Below are 26,204 nucleotides of genomic sequence, written 5' to 3'. Positions count from 1 at the left end.
ACTTATTAATAAAGTTTTTGTTTTTTAGTCTTCAATTTATAGATTTAGACTTTTATTTGTAGAGCATTCATTCCCGTTTCTTTTTTTTATTTTTGCCTAAAATTAAATTTACTTATTATATTTAACTATAAATGGATTGGCCACAGCATAAACTTATAAGAGCATTCAAATCTTAGAAATGTAAAAAACCAAAAAATATACATTACATATTTTAAAAGTTTCAAAGTATTTTCAAAGGCAAAGACTTACATACACATTAGGAGAAAATATAATTATATAAATTATAAATATAATTTCATACAATTACCATTGTTAAATTTTTACATGTACTTATATCGATAAATGCCCTTCAATTCATTAAAAATATGTCAATTGAAACAAAAAGTTTCCTCTACATGTTTTGGATATAGATATCTGGGTATATCTGTTTCATTATGCCATCTGACTGGCTGTTAATTATAATGATTTAATAAACCATTAAAATGATTTTTTTTCTCAATTTATCGCATGTTATGTACTCGTATCATTGTATAATGACAGTAATTTGATTAATTAAACATTTTACAAGATTTAGTTTTCGGGATAAGAATTGAACAAGCCAATTATCTAGCCCCAGCTAAAATCCCAGCGACTAGATATATATATAAAAGGCATAAGTTTTCACCTTAAACTGGCAAACGAATACGAATTCTCAAGTCGAGGAGGAGCATCTATTTTGGTGACCGTGTGAAACGTGACAGCTCGGAAATGAAGCCACTTTCTTTATTTATTTACATCTTTATGTACATTGTGGTCTTGATAGCCCTCGGCGGATCCCCCACTGGAGCTGAGGTGAGCATGGCAGAAGAGTTTGGGGGTGGTGCGAGGTGGAGTTGATTTTGCTAATATACATTTTTTCCCACCCAACAGGAAACCATGGCCTTTTTTGGAAGAGTAAGTACAAAATATGCTTGGCAAGAAATTGGAATCTAAAAATTAAAATTCATAAAACAAAGACGCCACAGCAGTTGGCTGTAATGACCCAAGAAGAGGCCTCAATGTGGCGACAAATGAGGACTTTATCATTGTTTCTCGATAGATTTGTTAAATGCCTACTTTTGGGCGTGGTGCCATGCCCCCGATATAAGCAAAAGCAATTCGGTCCCCCTAAAATTTAGAGTAAATAGCTAATGGATTTTTTAGTTAGATCTTACATTTATTCATCGATTTTTTAGTCTCGTCGCAATGTCATGGAAGTGGCCAATGATCCTCCCCCACCACCAAAATTCAGAGTAAATATTGAATCTAAACGGTCATTGAAATAGATCTTACAATGATTTCAATGATTTTTCAGTATCGTCGCAATGTCATGGAAGTGGCCAATGATCCTCCACCACCACCAAAACAATTAAGAGTAAGAAAGAGTTGAAAAATTATTTTTAGATTTGTGGACTTATGATTTTCTCATCCTTTAGAGTCGTCGCCAGGCTCCACCTGGAATGCCGCCACCACCTGGTATGCCACCACCAGACGGTATGCCACCACCACCAGAAGGAATGCCAGGACCACCAATGCTATTCTAGACAAAAACAAAAAGAAGGAGGAGAAGAAGAGAATCAATTATTGTAGCGCATGTCGATAAGGGGAACCACAACCAAAAAAAAAAACAAAAAAGAAACAAAAAATGAAAAATTTAAATGAAGCAGATTAAGTAAAAACGAGCAATAAAACTACTTTACAGCATTCCAAAAATTAACTATACACTGAGAAATCCTTTTAAGCCGTCATAAAACTATTTCTTGGAAATTATATTTTAGAAATCCATGTGGCAGGTAGTCAGTAAACACCTGTCTACCTGTTAGAGAACCTGATCAACCTATATAAGGTATGGACAATTTCTAAGATTCCACAGTTGAAAAAGATTTCTTGTCGTTAACACTTACTTTTGATCTTCAAAAAATTACTATGAAACTCGTGGCTTTTCTTTTGCTTAGCAGCCTGACTATAGTAATAGTTGTGGCATTTCCTGATGGCCACATTACAAATGCTGATCTGTCATCTGTTGGCCACAATGCTAACTCAATATCCGCGACCAATGATGCTAATGAGGGAGGAGCAAGTCCAGCAGCCAAATCACAAACCGATGATAGCATACGTCAGCCTCGTGGTTTGTTGAAGAAAATCCTTGGCTATCCTGAACGTGTGGTCGTTGTCGAGAAGGTCTATGTGCCACAAAATCCAGTTTATTCTGGCTATGGTTATTCTGGTTATGGTTCTCAATACGCGGGCTATGGTAGACGTTATTAATAATGTGTGTGTGTATTAAATTGTAACAAAAATTATGCAATAAAAAAAATCATGCTTTAAACAAAAATTTTGTATTTTACATTGTGTTTTTCTTTCGCTTGTTACGTTTTTCCGTTCAGTTTATGCAAAGTCAAATTCCTTCTTTGGCGCAAATCCCTTAAGTCGAAAACAGTTGCCGACTTTCTGGCGTTCTTTCCCCATCTCCCTCTCTCTGTCTTTATCTATATATACATATATATTTTGCTCCCTGTCTCTAATGCCTAATTAGGCATGCCAGGCACGTAAGATGAATTCCCCAAAAAAAAACTTAGTGAAGGTCGCGCCTGGTTGACTATGACGTAGGTACGTAAATATTGAGTAAAATTGTCGAATGCATTTTTCATTCAATCATATTTTTTTTTTTTATTATTTTGTATAAATTTAAGCCAAAAGTTTCTAGACTTAAAGAGTATGTATGACGCATATTAAAATCTTAATAGAAACTTCTCAACGACGCGTTTTTAGTTTGTAGTTAGAAGTTTAGTTAGGGGGTTTCCCCATAGAAACGGCTGTGCTTCAACCTCTTCTTGCTTATGGCAAGCGACTTTGATGGTTAAAAAATCTTTTAAAAATGGTTTTGGAAAAATAGCTACAGTTTTTCAACAACAAGGATTAGAGTTTTAACAAGTTATATATAAAAATTGTATATATCGAAGTTAACTTTAATCCAAAAGGACAATTTAAACTTTTTGTTCTTAAAGCCAGGTCGCTCTTTTTTTTTTTGTTCCTTAAATGTGGGAACATAAAAATTATATAGTGAATTCAGAAATATAAATGTTGAGACCTGTATTTACAGAAGGGACAGTTGGAAAATTTGCCTAGATTGGTAAATTAATGAAAGGCGGCAAAGTTTCGTACAGTTTAAAGTATTTTATGATAATACAGTGTGAAAAAATTCATAAAATTATTTTGTTATTTTTTCAAAGACCTAAGAATATATGAAATATCGTAAAACTTAAAAATGCTGTATATTAGGGCGGGTCAATTTTTGGCGTACAAATCGTCTAGCAGATTCCTATTCAAGGAAAATATCCAAGACTTATTCACTAATTCACCACAATTTTTAATATACAATGTATTCACTGTCGGAACATTGCCTCATTAGTAGAAGTAGGTATTACATTTGAGTAAAATCTTAAAAACTGAGTTTTTAGGTTGTATAGAGCAAATAGTAAGTTATCAAACAATGTAACCCTTTTTTACAGTCATGACATTTTGTGACACTAAATCGTATACGCCTCTTTTTTAAGTCCGGTCCTGGAATTTGTAGTTTTTCGTGACAAAGCTTAACTACTAAATATACTAAGGGAAATAATATTTTTACTGCAACCTAATTATTGCACTAAATTACTTATACCAAATAACAATGCAACAATCCCATTAAATTTCATATACTAAAAACAAAGGTTTGAATTTCAAAACCACAACGGAAATTCTCACTGTTGAGTCACAGAACATTATGTATTATACCAAATAAAGTTTTTATTATGGCAATGGATTTATATAATGGCAATGCAAATTTTCAAATATTAACAGCTCATTGAGTTATCGATAGCTCTTGCATGTGTGACCAGCCGTTGGTAAAAACGTTTACCAACACTTCAAGCGCGGCGCGTCTGTTTGCAAACAAGGAAAAGTTTTCGCTAAAAATTTAAACAAGAAGAGCACCCATTGCATCCCAACTGGGTAACTCTGTGCTCTCTACTTGTTGGATGCAGTGCGTCACAGCGGGAGGAACAAAGCTCGAGGAAACAACAATCTCAAAAGCATATTCTCGCAGCCAATTTGCTTGAATTATGGCAACTTTGGTTTTGGGCTTTTTAGCCTTAGCCCCCGCAGGCGTCGCCTCAGCATGTAGGCTAAACTGGGATGTAGATGTTCCTGCAGCTGCTGCAGTGCTAATGGTGCGAAAATCAATGGGCTGATGCAGTGCATCCAAGGTGAAAGCTGTAAGTAGTAACGCTGCATCCCGCCGCGTCTCGTGGTATAACATTCGCTCGGCTTTGTCTAGAACTCTGCGCACTTTTAGGCCAAAAACTTGCTCGAAATTGTGGGACTCTAGACTGAGGACATCTGCTTTGGCATAAAATCGACTCTGCCGATCACAGGCTAACCACACCGCCTTGCCAGCTGCCAAAGATGCTATGATAATTGCAATTAACTGATCCATTGGCTGATTATTATAGTTTTGCATGAGGCCCTCAACCATATTGGAACTGCAGGCTATGTGATAATTCTTATGATACGGCGAAGAGAGACGTGGATCATGAGCCAAACAGACGAATGAATCCATTTCAAAACCAGGCTTAATAATCAGTGCCTGATAGAAGCTCAAGGCAGTGAGATTTTCCATACATTGATATCGTTTCTTGTGATCATAGTACATGTAAGTAAACTTGACGGGAGGTTCACCCAGACATATATTGATCACCTTGTACAGCTCTGGAAGCTTTGTATCAATGAAACCCAGAAGATTACTTCCATCGCCATCAAAAGTGAACTGGGCATGCATTAAACTGACATATTCCCGAAGCTATAAAGAGGTAAATCTATCTAAAGTTAGTTATTCATTATTAAAACACTTTCCTTTCTCCCTCTCTCTCTCTTACCTTACTTTGCAGTATTCTATTCAATCGAACCAAACTCACACTGGCGCACGTCAGATAACATTGCTTGGGCATTACACCATATTTCTTGACAAGATTGACAAACATATGCCAATTGCCAGCATCGGGCACCGGATGTTTCATTAGATAACGAAAATTGCGTCCATCCAGAGGCTCACAGCGTTCCAAAAATTTCGCCACCGTATGAAGAAAATAATTACAACGTTCAAGTTTATGCCAAAATAACAAATGTCCTGCAGAGAATTCCAAATCCGCAGCAGCCAACTTTTTATCAAATTCCAAGCGTAATAAATCCAATCCTGTGCATATCCAACTGGGTCCTCCAGTTGTTGGTTTCGCTATAGTTCCACCGACCTCATGGCACTGACTTCTCGTGACTTGGGTCCCTGCAGCCAAATTGGCTTCGGATTGAAGACACGTCTTGATGGGATCACGGCCAGTACAAACATTCTGGGCTAAGCAGTTTAAAGGTTTCTCATAAAATTGCTTGTGCCATTCGGACAACTGTTCTGGGGTAAGTGCAAATCTTTTTGTATCATTCTCTCGTGGCGAATGCAAATTTTGTTCAGCACTCATTTCGCTTTACAAAGTACAAAAATAGCCTGACCTACTACACGCTTAATCGTATTTACTAGTACTACACAGATAAATTTAAATCAAATACAAAACAAATTTCTAAATTTTCGTATTTGCTTTTAGTAGAAAAACTCTTAATGCTGCCGATAGTTTTTTGGGCATACGATTATTTTTAATTTTGGCTGACTATTTCCTTATTTAAATCTTAATTTATTTGTGAAATCTTGCAAATTTATCCGGGAATACAAATTAGAACATACCTATAAATTATACGGTATAGATAAATATTTAAATATTTATTTTATCTGTTTAGAAACGTTAGTGTATAGAAATATCTAGGCCTGCTTCGTTCTTGATTCGTAATAAAAAATTGCCATCTCCCAACGCTTTTGCTTCCAAATAAACTTATCCTCTTAATTGATGCAATACTGAAAGGTAGTTCCGTCGGGGATAATGGAAACGATTGTGGTAAACAAATAATTTTTGTTCTTAATTGGCTTGTAAAGTTTTAGCTGTTAGTCAATCACTAAAATGAATTCATTATACAAATTGAAAAAGATTTAGAAAATAAAACGCTTAAGAATCTACTAAATCGTTTTTATTAGAAAATGAAGTAAGTAAGTCGTCTCGCCGACTTAGGTATACCATACACCAGTAAAGCAAATATTTAAAATTTATTAAAAAAAAGCATTTTCACATGCTTTTTACAAGCATATCTTAGTATCTCGCTCACTCAATCATACGAGCACCCTAGCGCCCCCACCAGCTGACGGCCAACTTCGGCCTTATGGAAAAACGTTTATATGCATAACTCGACTATTTTTTGTCCGATTTTGATCAAATTTGGTATTTTGCTAGATATTAGTATTAAATTTAAGTGTGCCAAATTTGATTGCATAAGGTAAAAAAATACGGGAGATAATCAAGTTTTTCAAATTACGGGGGCGGAAAAGGGCGTGGCAAAATTTTTACACATACAAAATGTGTGCATTTACTAGGCGAATATACATACCAAATATGGTGTCTCTAGCTGGAATAGTTTTGGAGATAAACGCTTTTTTTAAATTGCGGGGGCGGAAAGGGGCGTGGCAAAAATTTGAAATAAACTTGATCACTCTACATACTACACGAGTCTACATACCAAATTTGGTGGCTCTAGCTCTTACAGTCTCCGAGATCTAGGTGTTCATACGCACAGACGGACGGACGGACAGACGGACAGACGGACGGACAGACGGACATGGCTAGATCGACTCGGTTGTTGATCCTGATCAAGAATATATATACTTTGTGGGGTCGGAGATGCTTCCTTCTGCCTGTTACATACATTTTGGCGACTTTAATATACCATTTCACCCTATGGGTGTATGGTATAAATATAAGTTAGTTCACTGTTCTTTACTGCCTATATACAAGGCTAAAAACTTTAACATTTAAAAACAATTCGGATCATTTTATATAGTGCATTCAAATAGATATATAAAGACCATTCCAGAATGTATTTGTTTCTATTTATTAACGATAATTTTCAGTGACGTATTAAGAGGGAAAAATCAAAGTCCTTTTACTCACACAGAGAACTCAAAGAGGCTGAATATCTCGATTCCGCTTAGAGTATTCTCTGTATAGCACACTTCCTAAGGAAGTTCTATTGTATTTATTATAATATATTATCATGTAGACCTATTTGATGGGTATCTTGCTGCTGAAGATTTTCAGTGATTATAAGCAGCAATAGAAAATCATAAGACATGTTTTGGGGACTACCAAAAGCAGGGATTGTTGGTTCGTTGTGGATTAATTTCTAAAAGTAATAATTACGCTAAGAAATCACTTCCAAGTTGGTCCAGAGTTATTCGAAGGTCAACCACCTTCGAAGTACCAGTATCGAAGCTTTGATTTTTACTTATCAAATAGAATTTGAAAAGACTAAAAAGGTTTCTTTAAAAGAAAAGTTGTTATTTACTGGCAAAAGTTGTTTGAGAATGTTTCCAAAATGTTTGTTAGCTGTTGCCAGTTCAAAAACATCTGGTTAAACTTATAAATAGAAATTGGAATAAACAAAATCGATAAAATTGAAACAAAAATTATAATTTTAAATGCCATAAAAAAATCAATTTGTTGCATGCTCTTTAGTACATACATATATTGCAATATGTATCTAGCTTTAGCTTATTATGATTCCAAGTAATGGTCTAACCACACATTCACACACACACACACGGGCAGACACACACACACACTGCGTTACTGAGAAGATTCCCTTAACCACTGCCTATTATGTGAGGCATTAGGCAGCCACTATGAATTTCCAGTTAATCAATCATATGTAGGTAGGAAACCTAAGCTCTTGGGCAATTCCCGCTAAATGTGCTCGCTTAAACTTCATCTACATAGCGTTTACATGTGCTCATCCAGTATACATACATGGCAGGTCGTGAGATTTCATTAAGTCCAATTCACGTGCTGAAAGCGTTAAAAACCATTTGCATATAAAGTCAACGAAAATACACTTGTTTTAACTTGCTTTGCTGGGAATTCAATTACGTTTTAAATTGACTATATATGTATATATATATTGCTGTTGTTGGTTTTTTTTTGTAGTTGCTTTATTCGAAATGTGCTAATGAATATAGGATATATATATATGTATATGCATAGGTGATTGTATATATATTATTTAGTGTCAATCACCATTCAAAGGCCTAATTTTCCCAAACTTTGCTGAAGATCGCGTTGAATTTTCTCCATAGTTTGGCTTATCTGCAACGATATTTGTTGTTGCAAACGCACAGCATTTTCCCGAGCCAATCGAGCCTGTTGATTAATTTCTGATTCCAATTTATCGCGATTATTAAAACCATCACGATCACCCACAAAGATACGATTACCCAATTTGGCGATTAAGGTTTTATCGGCAAGTTCTATAATCACATTACCACCGCTATATTCAACAGTTGCTGGTTTTCCATTAATATCCACAGTTTCCTTTTGATTGACATCGGCAGCACGGGGCAAGAATGTATATTGTTTGCCACCCTCCTCCAACTGAAGCCCACCATTGATTACTTTCAGAGAATGTCCATTACTATTGATATAGGAATTCTCTTGAGCCGTTACAAACATATAGCTTTTGCCTCCGGTCTGATAGAAGCTGGTACCACCGCCGTCGCCGCCATTAATGACAACATTGTTAAACTCAGAACTAGAATGGCTAGAATGGCTGTCATCATCGTCATCCTCATCGCTGTCATCACTATCGGTGACAAGTTGTTGCCCATTGGCACCAATCAAAACAATCTTACCATCAGGACGTCTAAAGATCTGTCCGGCTTCGTTGGCCAAATAGGTTGAGCCATCTTTTTGTTGGATTATGCCGCCACCTCCTCCAATCTGCACTTCAGGGTTTTGCGCTGCAGCAAAAAAAAAAAAAAAAACACACAAAATTATTAATATTCCATTCTCTATTTATTGCAAAGGAAAAATTAAATATACCATAAATGCCGCTGGCAATCAGCCCTAATATTATCAGAGTGCCACTCAATCCCATTTTACTTTCTTGACTATATCAATGCAATCGGGGAGACTCGCTATTTATACTTTACGTGTCTCGTCTATATACTCTATATAGCAATGAGATAATTCTGTAGAGGTCAGCGTTGCAATCGTGCGGGAATTACCAAAGCTAGTGTTCGATATGTATTACTGACTCAGTTGATACTCAATACTATCCACAATTCGGAAGCTTTAGTCGGAATTCTTTGAAAAAGCATGTCGAAAAGAGCTTTTGCTTGGCTGAGAGGTAGACACTAAATTCTAACTACAGTGAAGCAAGCCTTCAAGATTGAGTTTATTTCGTATTTCAATCTGTGGTTGGATCTACAATTTTTAGCGACTACTTCTTTCTTTTTTCCATAACAGAAATTTTAAACTGTTGACCATAGCAATATTTGTTTCCTCTTCTTATAAACTTAAGCAAATATTCTTTTCAAGATTAGCCTCGAGCCGGCTTAAACGTAAAGTTTTCTTTAAATTTAACGGTCATAATCATTTCTAATTTTCTTAATGATCCATAATCGGCCGATCATGTCTAAACCAAACTTACAGTAGTTCTGGAATAGAATCATGATACTTTGGTCTAAAAAATATTGAAATATTTTAAATAGGTACATATATAACAATGTGAATTTATTTTTAAATTTAGTGTACAACAGTTTGGTAATTTTGTATAAGCAAAAGTTGTAAGTCGTTTTCACTAAAATTTTAAAAATTCTAAAGACTTCTTTCGACGTCCAGTTACTTCCAAATAGTATATTGAATATATATAATATTTCAGTAATTGTAATTGTGAAAAAGGCATTTGATTAAGTCTCTATATTAAAGATATATTCTTTATAAAAATCGGCTTCATTTTTACTTGATTTCTGTAGAACAGAGTTCTGGAGAGTTCTCCAAAATAAAAGAAAACAAGTTTGTATAAATAATTTATGATTAAAAATGATTTGGTACATTTCTCGGCATAATTGAAGACTGAAGTTTTCTACAGAATATAAAAGTTTTTGGAATGAATAGCAGAATTTTTGTATACATTAAACAAATCTTCAACATTAAAATCCAAACAGGATTATTCCATTTCTCGACAAAATTCAAAAAATAACGCTTTTGGTTACTTTTTTTTTGTGTAATTTTGCCCAATTTATAAAAGCAAATATAAACAAGATCAATCTGATTCAGACTAAAATACTTCAAAAATTCCACTTCAGTTTCAATTACTTTGATTTATTTATATTTCTTTTCGGGTTTCTTGTTGAATTTGCACTGTAATTTCATTATTTTTTTGCCAATCATCCTCATGAGGAATTCCCAATTGCGATCATATGCGGGTTAAGAGTTTATCAATTGAGAATTAACAAAGGCTATATACATATACATATGTATGTAAAAGAAAGAAAGCTTATCAGTTAATACAAATATTATAAAAAACAAACAGAATCAAAACAAGTGTTGATTTTAACATATGATAGATAACTGGTTAATATTTTGTTTTAAATGCATGATTTGAGAGTAGATATTTTAATTTGTGATATCCACTATTTCACTTTGCTAATAGCGCCAATTGGGTTTTGAGTGTAGAATTATGTTATCGGTCGATTGATCGGGTCCACCATTCCAAGAGGGTCCACCAATGGGACCCCTATTAGCTGCTGGTCCCCATGCGGGTAATCCAAACACTATAAACAAAGAGTTTATATATTTGTGTACATATAGAGAGATAAGATCATTGACTTACCACTGCTGACTAAGGTGACACAGAGCCACAACAACAAGACACCAATATATTGCGAATGAAGCATGGTCAAGGGAAAGAGTTCAAATGATTGAGTTTTAAATAGCGTAACGCATTTTATATACATACCAAAACCGGAGGCTCCATCAAGCATTCGCTCTCTTATGCGTCACTCACTTAACAAAGCGCGCTCTGGCTTGACTCTCAAAGACTCATTCTCTCCTGGATATAATGATACGTGAGAAGCCTGATAATGGCTTTACCATCGGCTTTGGCTTTGGCTTTAGCTTTGGCCTCAGGCTTATGCATAATGCAATTTGCTGTCTTTTTGCACTCTAGAGTGCATTTACCCAAGTTGTGTGACCTACACTCTCTTTCTCTCTCTCTCGCTCTCTCAGTTTCTATTGCTCCATTGTCGACAATAGTCAGGCAATTAAGAAGTTTCTCCATGTGGCTACGTTTCTAATTATTTTCAATTGAATTGCTTTCACAGACTCAACAAACTCAATGTATAACAAAAAAAAAAAAAAAAAAAAAAAAACTTTTCTATTGCTTCCCATTAAACATATCGTTGAGCTCTGTTCATTGACATTAGCCATCCACGAACTTGCCTGAAGTTTTCATTCTCATTCTTCTATGTTTTTGAGCTCTCGCTTCGTTGTGCTTCGGCAAGTTTAACAATAAAAATTAAACAGGTATTGCCATGTTGTTAATGATAGTAGAATAGTTTCTCGATTGCAATGCATTTTGAGTGGAAGAGCGACGGCTTTCAAATGCGGCTTTGGCTATAACGAGGTCTTGTGAAGCTAAAGTAATGAGTGTAAAACTGTGTGCACTCAACAGTTAAATTGTTTATAATAAAAGTGAGACTGCATTAATAAATTGAATTAGTCAATTATCTTTAAACGTATTGTTAATATCACGTTAGTTGCCATTGGTAGCTTAATCGTAGAGTTTATCAAGTGAAAAAACCACTAAACTTTAGTTAATTGGTTAATGAACTTACATAGTGACTTAGTATTAGTTGATAAGCACAGATGATACCTATCAAGATTGGTTATTTAAACAATATGAGGGGAACATTCGTGATTTTTCGTCCTAGCTACTCGCTAGGATTCATAAGTTTAAGGGTAAAAATATCAAAGAAGCTAACATCGGCTATGCCGAAGTTTATATACCCTTGCAGTCCTTGGTAATAATAATTTTACATGTTCAAAATTTGTTTTCTGCAACTCAATTCATCAAAGCACGCATACACATACAGTTCATGTAGCGTTGCGTCTGTGTGTGTTATATTTATCCGATCACATTCATATTTTGGGATCTGGGGTTTTATATCCAATATTATTACATATGTAACTTTCATAGCATACTCGGATTTTTATGAAAATGTTTCTTCTAGTTCTTCTAGAGCTATATGATATAGTGGTCCGATTCTTATGGTTTTCATACTTTATTTTTCCCAGGTAATAAAAAACCCTGGAAAAAAATTTCCGATAGCTCTTAAGACGGCTGAGTAAAACGCATACGCATAGACGGACGGACAGACGGACATGGCTATATCGTCTCAGCTTCTCATGCTGATCAAGAATATATGTATATACTTTATGGGGTCGGAAACGTCTCCTTCTGTGCGTTACAAACATCTGACCAATTTTATAATACCCTCTGCAAGGGTATAAAAAGAAAGTTAGAATAGTTACTTAAATATTCCTTACACGCTGTATTCATTTTAGAAAAGTAGGTGCTTTGAATATCTTTTTTTCCCTTATTATTATTATTTGGTAAAATTAAATTTGAAATTCTCGCTACTCGTTACTCGCTTTAATATAAGATTGTATGTACACGTAGCGAGAACCGAAAGATAAAACCGTTATTAAACGAAAGTAAAGTTTGATATATTCTTTTTAATCGTAAAATAGATTACACCAGGAACTAGTTGTTTTGTTTCACGCTTACTCGTTACTCGCCGTTTTGTTTTATTTTTTATTTTCACTAAATTCGAAAATAATATTATTAGCGAGTACAGTTTTTGTAGATGTTAATGTTTAAATTATTTTCTACAAATAGCAAACGTTTAATTAAGAAGAGGCTTTTTAAGAATTCGAACCTCAATCCATTTTGAGAACACATAAATTCGTTATTCGTTATTACTGATTTTTCAAGTATCGGTTTAACATATTTAAGAGTTTGTTTGTTTAAATTTATCATTTATGTAAAAATAAAACGACATTAGTCAAGTTAAAAAAGGTTAAACAGAACTCGAATAGAATAACAATGTATACTTAACTCTATCTAAATGAAATTATTTGCTCTTATTTTTGTTCCTTTTTCCCTTTAGTTTACTCGTTATTTGTTAACTCGTTACTTTGTCACTCCTAACAGGATTAATGTCTGATGTACAAAACCGCACAACACAAAACAGAAAAAAAAAAGGAAAAAGCAAAGAAACATTAATGCAGTTTGCAAACTGCTGATGTCTCCTGACCATTTGCAAGTGCCATCGTCTTTTAGTCTAGCCAAAAGCCATGCGCCACAGAACGCATAGAAGGAGAGGTGGAATAGTGACCCCTCCATGTTGGTTGGGCATGGAATCGAATCGATTTGATTTTCCAATCAATTAAACTTTATATAAATTGCGTCTGCGATGCTAAATATAACAGCAACAATAACAGCAACAATAACAAAAGCCAAACTAGTCTTCTATGTCTCTATCAACGGCTGACTGCACAAGCACAAAAATGTTAGGTTAGTTCCCAGATCTATCTCTCTTTCTCTCAGTGGGCAGTTGGGGCGAAAGTGGGCAAAACTAAATAGAAAAAGAATTGCAATTGTGGCATGACTTTGAATGCCGTTTTTTTCCTGTCACCCAATAAACAAAAAAAAAACAAAGCCAACAATACCGCTGGAATATTGCAACATAAAAATGATCAATACCTACATTAAAAGTGACTTAAGTCGCTTAAAGTGTTTTTGTGGCCTGCCCTGCCTCATAACTAGGTAATTAGACTAATAAGCAAACACAAGCGTTATAGATGGCATTCGAGCTTGATTAATTCAATTATGATGAAGGTGTTTACAGTTTATACACATATGAGGGAGCCAAGTTTGTGGAATCATTAATGTTAATTAGTCGATAGCTTTGCAAATATCGACGGTTATTTTAATTTCACTTTATGCTTAAGCTTAAATCTAATTTTGTACAAATTAGGCATAAAAGATTAAGCTTAAAATGTATAATTTTGAAAATCTTTTGAAGACTTGATGAAAGAGAAAAACTTTCATCACTATCGGATGTTCAATATTTTACTTAATTATAGCTTTTTAATAATGAATACATTAATAAAAATAATAATACTTTATTTAATTTTATAATATATAACTAAAGAGTCCATAGGTCGATTATAGAATCGATTTTAGGCTCGATATCACAATGGACATTGGATTCAATATTGGACACGATGTTTGACTGGATATTTAGTTAAATATTTTATCAAATATCTAAATTAAATCTAGTTAGATTTTTGACTGAAAATTCGACTTGATTTTAGGACTAGATAGATTGATATAAGGTACTTAAGTTGAAAAAACGTTGACCCGACAAATAGTTAAATTTAGCTACATAATTGACGAATAAATAAAATTAGGGAAGAAGAAGAAGACAATTTTGAATCTCTAGACATTTTGGCGCTCTTTAACTGGCTTCATCTAGAACTGTCTATGGTTTTCCTATATTAATTATCTTCATTTTCACAGCGGCTTTTTCCTGCTTTACATGGGTTAAAATTACAGTAAGAAACCGAGTATAATGTTCTTTGTGTTCTTTGTTTAAGTATAACATTTTTTGTGTTCTTTGTTTAACTCAATATTTTTTCTTGTTCTTGCTATAATTTATACACATTATGTTAATTTTTTTTGTGCTTTTGAGTTCTTTCATTCTGCTCTTGGACTAATTTCAAAGTGCCATATATCACAGCCTCTTGCATCTTCCCGCCAAAAAGGTATCAGAAATTCCACAAACTGACAAAACGCGCTACCTGCGCCACCTGCTGACAAGTTCCCACACACAACTAACCTAAACCCATTTTATGCTATTCGTTGGACTTGGCGGGATGCGTGTGACAAATGTGCGTCAAGTTACTGGCAACTTATTTTGCATATACCACACCTTTCCTCCTTTCACTGCTGTTCCTATATCCTTGGCAAAACCAAAAAGCAAAAGCGTAAAGTGTCCTGAACTGAAGTTGGGGAATTTATTTTAACTTTGCTTCTAGCGGAATTTTTATATAATTAATTTTTTCCCTATGCCCTTCAGGGAAAGTATTAAGAAATTCATCAAATGTTTCTTAAGGCACTAAGAAAATTGTATCTGAAGTTTGCTTTAACTGGTGAAATTTGGGAATGAGAATCATTATAGTATATACAAGGTTCATACTGATTTGGGATGTAGATATGGTAAGTTTGATAAAACAAATAACCATTTCAAGCGGATTTAATAAATATATTGCTTTCTGTTCAAATCGCCTAAAATATTTAATTTATTTGTGCTTTTTTATATTCAGAATCTTTTAAATTTAGCTTTTAATGAAATTTATTTATGAATTCTTAAAGATAAGCTCAGTTTTTGTTTTGTACAAATATTCTAGAGAGCTTAAAAAGCTTTAATTTTTTTTGTTTACAAAAAAAATTCAAATCAGATTCCATGAGGTATGTCTCAGCTTAAATAACTCTGTGTTGCTGTTTCAAACGCTCTCTCTTTTACTCTCTCTCTCTCTATTCTCTCTGTATATTTCTCAGTGTCTCGCGTTATTTGTCTTTCTCCCTGATTTATGTCAACATGTGACTAATGTATTTCTTATTTTGCTTAAGTGAATTATGTTTTTTCCCAATATACCTTTTGTTAAAATTCGGGTATATTTGTTGTGGTTACAAGTTTGTTATATAGATAGAATAGAAATTGTAGATATGATATACTTATGAAAATATTTTCAAAATATATATGATTTAAATGAATTAGATGTCAATTCTATAACTTAAATTTTAATAAACATTTTTGATATACTTATTAAAAATATTGTTACATAAATATAAAATAAAGTAGATCATTTAGTGGTTTTATCAATATTTTTTAAAAATATTCGTAGTCTTTAGATTTGAAAATTAGATCTATGATATCAAACTATTTTAGGATTAAAAGTTGAAAAAAAAAACATAACTTTTGCTTTTGTTGTATCTAGATTTTATAAATATATAATTTAATGTATAATATAAGTATACCGATTACTCCCTTAAGATTAAATGTTTGAAGTTTGAATTCTTAATTTCGTAATATTCAGCAATCGAAATTATAACTTGGCTTTTTTCAAATTGCATAGAGTATTTTAATTTCGATAATAGCCTCTGCTTATTTATTTTTTGTTTGTTGTATTTCATTATTGACTAATCTTTCTATCAGATTTGGCATCAGTCTAGTTTTGTGTAGCTTAGAGATGAGATTGCTTGAAGCTTTAACTCTGTGTTTGATTCCCGCGTTAGCTTTGAGTATGCCAAGTGGTGGATACTATGAAACATCAAGTGATGAACTGGTCAAAGGGCAAAACAATGAAGGACCTTTTACCTCATCCTATATCAATGGACCAAACGCTGGAGGTATAATTGTTGGGAATTCTAATGGTGGACCCCTCGCTAGAATTCAAAGTCAATATGATGGTGGCCTGATCAGCGGTGGACAGCATGGAGGACCACTCAATAGTTATTCGCTTGAAGCTAGTGAAGAAGGCCAACAATCTGAAGATTTGTCTAGAGGCGGACCCTTTGTTAAAAATCAAAATCAATATGGTAATGGACTGATCATCGGTGGGCAGCATGGAGGGCCATTTAACACTAATCCACTTGAGTCTAGCGAAGATGGCCAACAATCTGGAGGTCTGATCAATGGAGGTCAACAGGGTGGACCATTTAATAGTAATCAACATGATTTTAGAGGATATGGTGGATACTATCTAATACCAAAAGGTGGATTGGTTAGAGGGCAAAACCATGGTGGACCATTTGCACCCTCCTTTATCAATGGACCTTATGCTGGTGGTATTATTCTTGGCATGTCTAGTGGTGGACCCTTTGCTAGAACTCAGAATGAAAATGATGTTGGTTTGATCAGTGGAGGCCAACGGGGAGGACCATTGATGAGTAGTCAAAGTGGGGCTAGAACAAACAACTACCAATCAGGAAATGGTTTAAATATTAACACTAAATGGGATAGACCAATGAATATAATTGTTACTTCTGATGGCGCATAGGAAATGTGTGCTTTCCGGAATTACTTTTTAATTGAAAATGCTGTCCAATGTTGTCCAAAAGTTGAAATGGAATGAAATGCATAATAAGTTTTAGTTACCCTATTAAAGTTTGCTTTAAAATTGTTCATCAAAATGATATATTTACGGGAATATTTTTTTCTCTTACTCATTTCTGTTTTTTCTTTTTTTTTTTTTTGCTCATAAAGTTGTCGTCACAAGTCATTTTAGCGCCTTGCCATGTGAAAAATGGTGGCCAATGTGCATGTGTTGTGGGTGTGAGTGTGTTTCGGTGTGTGTGTGTGTCTGTGTGTGGACTAGGGGTTCAAGAGGGAGAGGTGGATGTGCAACATCAACTGCCACAAACTTGCCGCTAGCTTGCATTTTCCACGAAACGAAATGAGAAAATGCGAGCAGCTCGCAAATGTTGCTGACAGGCAACGCTTAGTCTCCATACATACTCCCTTCCCCCACGTCTTTCCGCACTCCTCTCTATGACATATACACCTCCTTTTCACACAAATATATATAAATGTAGATATATAAATTTATATATACATATTTGTATATATAAAATGAACGTGTGTGAAAAAGTGCAGCAGTTTTACCTTACGGCATAAATGCTTAATTTGCTGCAAATGAGCTGTGACAAATGGACATATAATATGCATTTCCATATCTAAAATGGTCCACATTTTTACATCTATTGAAGGTATGCCGACCCCCCAACCCCACAACCACCAGCACAGATAGAGTATAGTAGTGTAAGTTGTGTAATTTTCTGTTGGGATCGGAAAATGTTAAACTAAGGGCTTCCTTTTTTGCTTCTGTTCACACTCAACATGTGCAGTTGGTTGGGTTCTAAAAGCGGTCAACATTACAGGTCAAGCTCAAGAGTCCACACAAATTGCACTTATTTCTAATATAAAACAGAGATAATGTCAGGAATTTTTCCACTTAAAGAGTGTGCCCTAAAATATATAATTATGTGGATACTCTCTGAATTTGAAGGTTAGTTAAAAGATGAAGTGAGAAAAAACTAGTAATAGATTAGATTCAATTTTTTATTGTATTGTGACCTTCTTGATTTTTAACAAAAGGCAAACAAAGAAATTTTAAAATTTTGAAGAAAATATTTTTGTTGTACTTGATCTTTTAATTTCATTGATCTTCAAAAGTAAAGTGCCTGAATAAATAGTTTTTTAATTTTTATTTTAGTGTTTTAATATTGTTTGGACATTTATCATCATGAAACTAGGCTAAAGGTGTTTCTTTTTCGATAGTGACTTTGCATAAGCAATCGATAACGATTGTCTATATTTATAAAGCTTTCTAGCCACTATCGATAGTTTTAACATTTGGTTAATGTTCCTCAAAAATTTCATTCATCGAATGCTTAAGTTTAAATTGTGATTATATTACAAATTTGGAATGTTTTGCCAGTTTATAATCAAGTTAAATTAAATCAAAGTTTTGTCTTTCTCTTGGAAAAAGCTAATTTGGTTCATTTTAATAGATTGCCTTACCAATTTGGTTGCCACCAATTGCGCTCCTGAACTACTTATAGTATTTATGTCCAACAATTTCACCGACTTTAGTATACTCTTGCAATAGGACATCGACTACAAAGTTTATGTAAACATTTATTTTGATTTACCTTGCCAATGTCCGTTTTTATGTATTTGCAACTTATATCTTAAACATTTAGGAAACAAACTATCTAGCGACTAAGCATCCTACCCTTTGGGTTTGACTTAGAAAATTGAAATGACAAAAAGGAAAAAAAATAGGAAAGGGGAAGGAAAAGTTTTTATCTGCTTTCTGTTAGCCTTCAAGTGAAAGTTAAATGGGCCAAAAGTAACCTTTTATGTACGTTGTTTACGGGCTTTACTTAAGTGTTGGTTGGGTTTTTTTTTTCGGTGGTGCCCTGCTGATCACGATAGCCCAACCAAGGAGAGAAGGTTGAGAAAGTGTGTCATATGGTTAGTTTCGTTTTTTTTTTCTCTCTCTCCATGTGAGAGTGAAGTTGTTTGCCACCAAAAATGATGATGATTTATATGGTACGGATACTTACTTGCATATCTGTGACAAAGTGCTTCTTTGATTTATAGCCAGTTTCTAGAAATATAAAAAAACAATGCAAAATGTTGCAATGAATTTGGCATCTGTGCGGAGACAGTTTTGTTGGGTAAGATATATATAAATAATTTACGAGTATATGATGTTCCAATTACTCAAAAATTATGTATATTCATTATATTGGATTAGATTTCAAACAACTTCCTTTAAACTTATATAACTAGTAATTAAGCAAATATTCGTATTTCAAAGAAATGATTGTTGTTGGTTTTCTTGATGATGCAGTTTTGTATTGCAGTCTCTTGCGTTCACAGATAACACCGGGGTCAGCTCAACAAGAATTTAATTATTTCATAGGAAAATGTTTTGCTTTTATTGGGTTATCATATATGTATGTATAAACATTTGTATGTATTAGTTAGACTGCAGTTAATGTCAAATATTGTGTTTTTTGTTTTTTTATTAAATACGTATATAGTAATTTAATTATACTAAGTTTTAGTTTCAAAAGCTAAAGTGTATCTCATCTTTATAATTTTTAATGGGCATAAACAGATCAATATGTAGATTGATGGTTTTGTCTGCCTGGATTACGAATATATGATAATTACTTAATTATAATTTGAGTGAGACAAAGACTAAATTTATATCAAGGGAGTCTAAATTTATGAAACGGAGTGGTATACATCGTTATTATCTTTGCTGAAGAACCAAAAAGTGTAAAGTCTGCGTTCCAGGTAGTGAAAGATCTTCAAATAACAATTCAATTCAATTTTACCATAAATTTTACCATTTGGGCGCCGCCTTTCAGTATAATTTATAAATTATATATTACACTTGTTGCTGAGCTACCAACAAATTAAGATAAAATTTACATGAACTGATGTTCTAAACCGATCTTAGCCTTTAGATGTGTACATTTTTCTTTTACTTTATTGTTTACTTGATAATTTATTTCCAAAACATTTAGTAAAACAATTTAGTATTTTTTTTTACATTTTTATTGATAATTTGGTTTGCTTCCACTCATTGATGCACTAACTTTCGTTTTCACAGATAACAAATGGCGATAATCATTCTAAAGTACAATTAGTTAGGTATATATATTAATTGTCGGTTGTCCGCCAACATAAATAGGTTGATTTGAGCCACCTTGACCTTGGACATCGATGCGTAGCACGTCGCCACCACCCACATTATGACGTCTATTGTAGTTATGATGATCCACACCGTGGTATCTAACTGTGGTCCAATAATATAGTACATCACCGGGATTCAGTCGAACATCTCGATTAATATAAGTCCAACGTCCATTGCGAGCTTGAGTAACATCTGCAGCCCATGTTTGATCCCTCAAATCGTTCATTGGTGCATTCACTTTGCCATGGAAGGCAAATAGAGAAGTGCCTGGATCCTGGGGTATTGAGACCTCAAAGCCTTGTGGCGAGTAGACTCTAATAGTGGCCTCTGGCACTTGATAAGCATAGCTGATTCCGAAGAGGAATAGACAATTGGCAACGAGTGGTAATAGCAATGACTTCATATTTTCGACTGAGTTTATTTTGCGTCCAACAGGTTCTTTTTGTAGCGATTACTTTAGATGCGCTTATCTTCGAAGCTAACTTTTTATATTTGCAAGATTTTTTGTGATTTTCCCACTTGGTGTACATCCCGCAACAAAACAAGTTTTGTGTTTCTTATATTTTACCTAAAAGTATGCTTAAATCTCATACTCAGAGTCAGAGCAAAGAAAGAATACAAAACAAACAAATACATAGCTTAAAGCTTTTCTATTTATAACTTAATTACACTAGAGAACAGTTTTTCGGATTATTGGTTTAAATTTTAAGCTAATCTAGTTAATTTATTTCTAAAATTGAAAACATAATCTTACTTGGGCAATACGAAACGTAAACTGGAATAGACTGTTAGCTCATTGAAGAAAAAAACCGCGTAAATTAATATAGTAATGTCTGAACAACATATTTTAAAAATATATCCAGTTATCCCGTACCTACGCCCAGTTAACACTTAAACTTGATAAAAGTCCGATAAACTTTGAAGCAGCAGTTCGAATTTTATTTCAAAAATCGAAATTCAGAACATTTACAAGAGGAAAAAAAAGTGTGACTATAATTCAATTAATTAATGTTAAGCCAAACATCTAATGTGAAGTGTACCGGATCCTCTTATATTTATGAAATGATTTGAGCCATCATTCGTTTGGTCATCGATGCGTCGTCCATCTTCTTGTGGTACAACAAAACGTCTATTGTAATTGTGATAGTCCAAACCATGATACCTAACAGTCGTCCAATAGTACAGCACATCACCGGGATTTAGTTTAAAAATTGAATTCCGATAGATCCAACGTCCATTGCGAGGCTCAACTACATCAACAGCCCATGTTTGATCACTTAGATAGCTCATTGGAGCATTTAGCTTGCCATGAAAAGCAAAGAGAGTAGTGCCTGGTTCTGCAGGTAATGAGACCTCAAATCCTTTTGGATAAAGCACTTTAACGGTGGCCTCAGGAACATCATAAGCAAGACAAATGCCCAACAAAAGAACTAACACTAGCAATGACTTCATAATTTTGACTGAGTTTATTTAGAGTTTAGCAAGTTCTTTTTGTGGTTTATTTTAGATCAACTTATTTCAAAATGCAATTTGAATAAACATATGCATTACGTGTATATGAATAATCGTGGAAGATTTTTATGATTTTCTAAACTCGGCTAAGATTTTTTTCTCATACCTAAAAGTATGCCATACTTATATATAGTTATATTCCTACTCGCAGACAGAGGGAGCAAAGGAAAATAGATGGCTTAAAGCTTTAACGTTAGTCTAACTTCTTGCATACACATGGATGCGGTTTTTGTGTGTTCCCTTTGTGTTGCATTGACTTCATCTTCCACCCTTTTCTCTCTCTATCTGTCTCTCTCTCTTTCGCCCACTAGACCACAACAATCTATGGCGCATAGTTGCCCAGTTCGGTTTCTGCTTCTCTTTTAGAGTTGCAAATATGCACTTGGCATTCCCCTCGATCTTTCAGGGCGTCGTTCAACTGCGGCTGGTTACATACTTAAATTGTAAACTGTAGTTAAGATACAGAAAGAATGTTGAGTATGTCAGGTGGTGGTAAATGCTGCCTGAATGATGCGGCAGCAGCAGCAGCGTGTACAAAAAGAGAAAGAAAAGAGGAAACCAGCAAACAGCACACAAGACAAGGAATACTATACATAACTGCAAAATGCCGTCAACTGATAGTTATGACTCGAAAATTGCGGGGGGAAATGCTTTTGCGGTAACGTTAATTGGATGGGAATCGCAATGGTTTTTAAATTATAAAATCGTTGAGTTTTTTTTAGGTTACTTAAGCTAAAATCTTTCTCTAAAATCTAAAATAATGATAAAGTGTTTGAAAAACTTAAGACAAATTTCAAAGGAATTTAAAGATGAGAAACTGTTAGATTAACCTGGCAAAGATGTTTAGGTAGATTAAATAACATAATAAGATACGATTTTTTATGTTTTAAACATTATTAGGAATAAATAATGTAATAGAAAATAAATAATTTCATATGGCTATGAGCAAAGCTTTTTCAAAGCCTCTGGACTTATGTATATCTTCAAAGTCCTAGTCTTTTCTAATTTTTTACCATCAAAAACTATTCAGTTAATTAACTAAAAATTTCACAATAAAAGTTTGTTGGAAAACAATTTCAGAAACGTTAAAAAAGCCGAATCGCCATTTTTAAAGTTGTTTAAGAGATTTTATTTTTGGTATCCCATGGCTTCTAATGCCCAACAGTAGACCAATTGTACAAAAAGAAAAAAATTCGCTTAATTTTCAGTCGTCTCTCTAATATGTATACTGGTCCAACCAGATGCTAGTTAATTCTTAATTGTTCAGCAATTTGTCAAACTAAACTCACTAAACTTGGCATCGACGATTGTCCCAAAATGCCAAACAATACAAAGAAATGAGGGAAAGGGTGGTTGGGGAAAATCCAATCAGCAAAGTCAAACCCTAGGAAAAACCGAAACTAAATAGCTGAACATTTATACAAGCAATCTAACCACCTACCCATTCATTCATTCATTCATTCAGTCAGTCAGTCATTCGGTCGTACGTTCATCCATCGCAGAGAATCGCGACCCGCATTGCTGAGGTCATCTATCTATCTAACTGAATGTGCCCAAAAGGCAGCTATATACATTTTGGCTCTATGTCCTGATTTATAAGCTGCATCGACACTGACCACTTGATTGTTCTCCCCCTCTATCTCTCTCTCTCTTTCCCTGTGTGTGTGTGTGTGTGTGTGTGTGTGTTTGAGCTAAAATCTTTGTAGCTGTATAGGTAATTTATTTACGTTAACGCGCGCCTAAAAGTATGCTACATATACAGAGTCACAGACACACATACACAAAACCATTTTAAATGGCATAGAAAATTGCAAATTGCAACCAACCATGATTCGCATTTACCCTTTCCCCCTATTCCTCCTCTTGAGTCATTTGTGTAAACAATTCCTGGAAATCCTGCAAAAACCCAAGTCCGCAGACTGATTACCATGAAATTACATTGTTTTGCACTTAAACATGTTGTGCAGTGTAAATGCTAACACACTTTCTCTACCATTCTGTCTCTCTCTTCCTCTCTCTCTATATCTGTCTGAACCAACTTAATTAAGTGGCTAGCATTTTAGTTAGTAAAAATGTTCTCTTCCTCTTCACATATGCAATTTAATTGCTCGCATTTATTGTTAATTGATTTTATTTTTAACAATTTTGGCATTCCAAATGAAATACAATACCATTTCCTAACCCTCCTCACCGCCCTCTGCCACGCCCCCCCTAATATATTTCTTTCCTCTTGAATTTTTGGACAGGTGCTTGCAGCTTTATTCGAGCATATTTTAATTTGTTTGGCATTTTGCCTAAATTGAATGAAAATTGATTTTCAAATTTAATTGAATTTACTCTTTATTTTTAGCTTATTTTATTTTTGTGTTTTTTATTTTGTTTTTTGAACAAAACAAGAATTTGTTTGCTGAAATGTGTAAAAAGAATTAAGCGGAAATTGCACATGATTAGCCCAACGGGTATTATTCAATCAAAGAATGCAATGATATAAATAAAAAATGTACTCGAAATTTTACATTCCATTGGTAACATGAATAAATATGCCAAGAGCAAAGCAAACGTAATGCATTTAATTTTTGAAAATTTGAAAATGCTTCAAATTCAACAGACGAGAAATACTAACTTATATCTGTTTATAATTATTTTTAAAATCCTTATTTAGGTTAAATATGTGACTATTTAAAGTCATAACCTTGATTGGAGTTAAGGCAAAGTAGAAACGCTTAAAAACTAAACCCCGTTTATAGTGCTTAATAAATAACCTCTAATGATGCTTTTAGTAATCTTTTACCTTATTCTCTTTATAAATATTTGTCTACAAATATTACAAATTAGGCATCTTTGCGTAACTGGTGATGAGTTTTCTCATACCAAAAATTGGTTACTTTAATCTTAGCTTCTTCAATATCTTGGCCATATAATCAATTTTCGTTTTGCTGTTCCCCAAAGTAAACACCCTGACATGTATCCTACACACATATACACTTGGAGCCACTCGCATGTATGTACAGAGAGAAAGAGAGATAGAAGGCAAGCAATAAGCAAAATCCAAGATCCATCTATCTACACACACACACACACACATGTACATCGTTACTCCGACCATAGTCTCTATAAACCACAAGCACTTCACAGGTAACGCTTGCTTTACACATAAGTTCAGTTGCTCAAATATGGCGACTTGTGCTACTCCAGGTGGCAGAAGCAGCAGCTCCTACTCAATAACGGTTGCTTTCATCTTCTTGCCTGCACTTCGCAATCCAGCTAGGAAGTTAGAGTGAACGACAGACAGTGCACATATTTAAAGAGCAAACGTTTATCTAAGTTGTACCGTTGCGGTTTCCGTTGACATTCAAATGCGGAAGCACATGCCGCCCTCCCCCATCTTCTCTTCAATAGAAACTCCATGAGACCACGAGGTAGACAACCAATGAGTATGACAGGCAGTCAGAGGCAACGCATGGCAAAGAGAAAAGGTAGAAGGGGAAGGAAAAGGACGAGGAGCAAGCCGTGTTGGAGTATGGGCGTACAAGACAGGCAGCTACTTCCGATTTCACACGCCTAAGCACAAGAGGCAGAAGATACTTTGAGTTGGTGTAATGATATGAGCGAGGGACACTTTAAAGGTTCCTTTATTTTTAAATAATGAGAAACTTTATGGATTATCAAAATAAATATAAATAGTTAAAAGATGATTACCTTAATTTCCCCATCAAAAGCTAAACCTGAAAGCTGAATCTTGGTCATGTGCTAGCAAACTTGGGTTGTGCCTTAATTTTGTAACTATTTACTTATCGTATTAACAAATAAGTAATTCCTATATTGTAATGTAATATATTGTTTTAATTATGAACTTTTAGTTAAACAAAAGACCAAGCTTTTTCAAGAAAGTGGCCTAAAGTTACAGTCAAAAGAACTTGATGCTTTGATTTGCACTAAAAAATTCAATTTGTAATCCAGCAATTTCTAAAATAATTTCATGTCCGAGTAAAACTTACCTTTGATTATGTAAATGTTATCTCAATTTAACTTTAAATCCAAATTAAAAACGGTTTTGTAATGAAAGGGAAGAGATTCACCCGCAAAGAGGTGCTTTTGAAGCATATGTTGAATTGTTAAGTAATCTTTTATAATGATTGCTACCAGATGCACATTATATCTACAGGTCATTCCAAATTTGTTATTTCATTTAATTAGTACACTTTTCAATTGCTCATTGCATAGTTTCCGGGGCAATTTAGCCTCATTTCACGTTCCTAAACATATGATATCAGTTTGGGCCGTTTTGGTAGCAAAACTTTGTGAATTAACCCTCGCAATTTGACTTTGATTCTTCGGTGCGTGCGATTTGTCTTGGCAGCC

The 26,204-nt window shown here is 34.2% G+C and overlaps 7 protein-coding genes across 9 annotated transcripts; 2 read left to right on the top strand and 5 right to left on the bottom strand.

The window, feature by feature from the left end:
• The first annotated feature begins 681 nt into the window (after positions 1 to 681).
• On the top strand, positions 682 to 1,735 carry LOC6638457 (proline-rich protein HaeIII subfamily 1). 2 transcript variants are annotated; one of them, XM_002061569.4, is made up of 5 exons: positions 682 to 831; positions 910 to 933; positions 1,215 to 1,271; positions 1,334 to 1,393; positions 1,455 to 1,735. In XM_002061569.4, exons 1-5 carry the CDS (start codon positions 748 to 750, stop codon positions 1,560 to 1,562), a joined length of 333 nt encoding a protein of 110 aa, XP_002061605.2. In that variant the 5' UTR covers positions 682 to 747; the 3' UTR covers positions 1,563 to 1,735. The 2 variants fall into 2 exon arrangements, with proteins under 2 accessions (XP_002061605.2, XP_023032805.1); XM_023177037.2 differs by lacking the exons at positions 1,334 to 1,393; positions 1,455 to 1,735 and adding an exon at positions 996 to 1,158.
• A 2,052-nt stretch (positions 1,736 to 3,787) lies between these two features.
• Positions 3,788 to 5,826, bottom strand: LOC6638419 (bleomycin hydrolase). Its single transcript, XM_002061571.3, has 2 exons — positions 4,935 to 5,826; positions 3,788 to 4,858 (listed from the first exon to the last, which is right to left on the bottom strand). Exons 1-2 carry the CDS (start codon positions 5,526 to 5,528, stop codon positions 3,977 to 3,979), a joined length of 1,476 nt encoding a protein of 491 aa, XP_002061607.1. The 5' UTR covers positions 5,529 to 5,826; the 3' UTR covers positions 3,788 to 3,976.
• A 2,289-nt stretch (positions 5,827 to 8,115) lies between these two features.
• On the bottom strand, positions 8,116 to 9,229 carry LOC6638420. The gene is made up of 2 exons (XM_002061572.3): positions 9,024 to 9,229; positions 8,116 to 8,941 (listed from the first exon to the last, which is right to left on the bottom strand). The coding sequence occupies exons 1-2, from the start codon at positions 9,076 to 9,078 to the stop codon at positions 8,226 to 8,228; spliced, it is 771 nt and encodes a 256-aa protein (XP_002061608.2). The 5' UTR covers positions 9,079 to 9,229; the 3' UTR covers positions 8,116 to 8,225.
• Positions 9,230 to 10,291: 1,062 nt separating this feature from the next.
• LOC6638421 lies at positions 10,292 to 10,984 on the bottom strand. Of its 2 annotated transcripts, XM_002061573.4 has the most exons (3): positions 10,945 to 10,984; positions 10,819 to 10,827; positions 10,292 to 10,759 (listed from the first exon to the last, which is right to left on the bottom strand). In XM_002061573.4, exons 1-3 carry the CDS (start codon positions 10,967 to 10,969, stop codon positions 10,632 to 10,634), a joined length of 162 nt encoding a protein of 53 aa, XP_002061609.3. In that variant the 5' UTR covers positions 10,970 to 10,984; the 3' UTR covers positions 10,292 to 10,631. The 2 variants fall into 2 exon arrangements, with proteins under 2 accessions (XP_002061609.3, XP_046865488.1); XM_047009532.1 differs by lacking the exon at positions 10,945 to 10,984 and having other exon boundaries at positions 10,819 to 10,897.
• A 5,374-nt stretch (positions 10,985 to 16,358) lies between these two features.
• Positions 16,359 to 17,114, top strand: LOC26529643 (glycine-rich cell wall structural protein 1.8). The gene has a single exon (XM_015179281.1). The coding sequence runs from the start codon at positions 16,359 to 16,361 to the stop codon at positions 17,112 to 17,114; it is 756 nt and encodes a 251-aa protein (XP_015034767.1).
• Positions 17,115 to 20,182: 3,068 nt separating this feature from the next.
• Positions 20,183 to 20,748, bottom strand: LOC6638422 (gram-negative bacteria-binding protein 3). The gene has a single exon (XM_002061574.4). The coding sequence runs from the start codon at positions 20,731 to 20,733 to the stop codon at positions 20,284 to 20,286; it is 450 nt and encodes a 149-aa protein (XP_002061610.1). The 5' UTR covers positions 20,734 to 20,748; the 3' UTR covers positions 20,183 to 20,283.
• A 526-nt stretch (positions 20,749 to 21,274) lies between these two features.
• Positions 21,275 to 21,805, bottom strand: LOC6638353 (gram-negative bacteria-binding protein 3). Its single transcript, XM_002061575.3, has one exon. The coding sequence runs from the start codon at positions 21,780 to 21,782 to the stop codon at positions 21,342 to 21,344; it is 441 nt and encodes a 146-aa protein (XP_002061611.1). The 5' UTR covers positions 21,783 to 21,805; the 3' UTR covers positions 21,275 to 21,341.
• Between the last annotated feature and the right edge of the window lie 4,399 nt (positions 21,806 to 26,204).

The sequence above is a fragment of the Drosophila willistoni genome (genome assembly GCF_018902025.1).
Source record: "Drosophila willistoni isolate 14030-0811.24 chromosome 2L unlocalized genomic scaffold, UCI_dwil_1.1 Seg139, whole genome shotgun sequence".
Classification (NCBI taxonomy): Eukaryota; Metazoa; Arthropoda; class Insecta; order Diptera; family Drosophilidae; genus Drosophila; species Drosophila willistoni.
The sequence above is the reverse complement of the archived record's forward strand: the minus strand, read 5'-3'. Positions and strand labels throughout refer to the sequence as shown.

What these genes read in the sequence shown, in the direction of transcription:
- LOC6638353 (XM_002061575.3), bottom strand. Translation starts at nt 21,782, where the DNA reads ATGAAGTCATTGCTAGTGTTAGTTCTTTTGTTGGGCATTTGTCTTGCT.
- LOC6638422 (XM_002061574.4), bottom strand. Translation starts at nt 20,733, where the DNA reads ATGAAGTCATTGCTATTACCACTCGTTGCCAATTGTCTATTCCTCTTC.
- LOC26529643 (XM_015179281.1), top strand. Translation starts at nt 16,359, where the DNA reads ATGCCAAGTGGTGGATACTATGAAACATCAAGTGATGAACTGGTCAAA.
- LOC6638419 (XM_002061571.3), bottom strand. Translation starts at nt 5,528, where the DNA reads ATGAGTGCTGAACAAAATTTGCATTCGCCACGAGAGAATGATACAAAA. An exon ending in ATAGAATACTGCAAAGTAAG is followed by an intron (nt 4,859 to 4,934) that starts GTAAGAGAGAGA and finishes ACCTCTTTATAG; the next exon opens with CTTCGGGAATATGTCAGTTT.
- LOC6638457 (XM_002061569.4), top strand. Translation starts at nt 748, where the DNA reads ATGAAGCCACTTTCTTTATTTATTTACATCTTTATGTACATTGTGGTC. An exon ending in GATCCCCCACTGGAGCTGAG is followed by an intron (nt 832 to 909) that starts GTGAGCATGGCA and finishes CCCACCCAACAG; the next exon opens with GAAACCATGGCCTTTTTTGG. An exon ending in CCATGGCCTTTTTTGGAAGA is followed by an intron (nt 934 to 1,214) that starts GTAAGTACAAAA and finishes TCGATTTTTTAG; the next exon opens with TCTCGTCGCAATGTCATGGA.
- LOC6638421 (XM_047009532.1), bottom strand. Translation starts at nt 10,882, where the DNA reads ATGCTTCATTCGCAATATATTGGTGTCTTGTTGTTGTGGCTCTGTGTC. An exon ending in TGTCACCTTAGTCAGCAGTG is followed by an intron (nt 10,760 to 10,818) that starts GTAAGTCAATGA and finishes CTTTGTTTATAG; the next exon opens with TGTTTGGATTACCCGCATGG.
- LOC6638420 (XM_002061572.3), bottom strand. Translation starts at nt 9,078, where the DNA reads ATGGGATTGAGTGGCACTCTGATAATATTAGGGCTGATTGCCAGCGGC. An exon ending in GATTGCCAGCGGCATTTATG is followed by an intron (nt 8,942 to 9,023) that starts GTATATTTAATT and finishes TTTTTGCTGCAG; the next exon opens with CGCAAAACCCTGAAGTGCAG.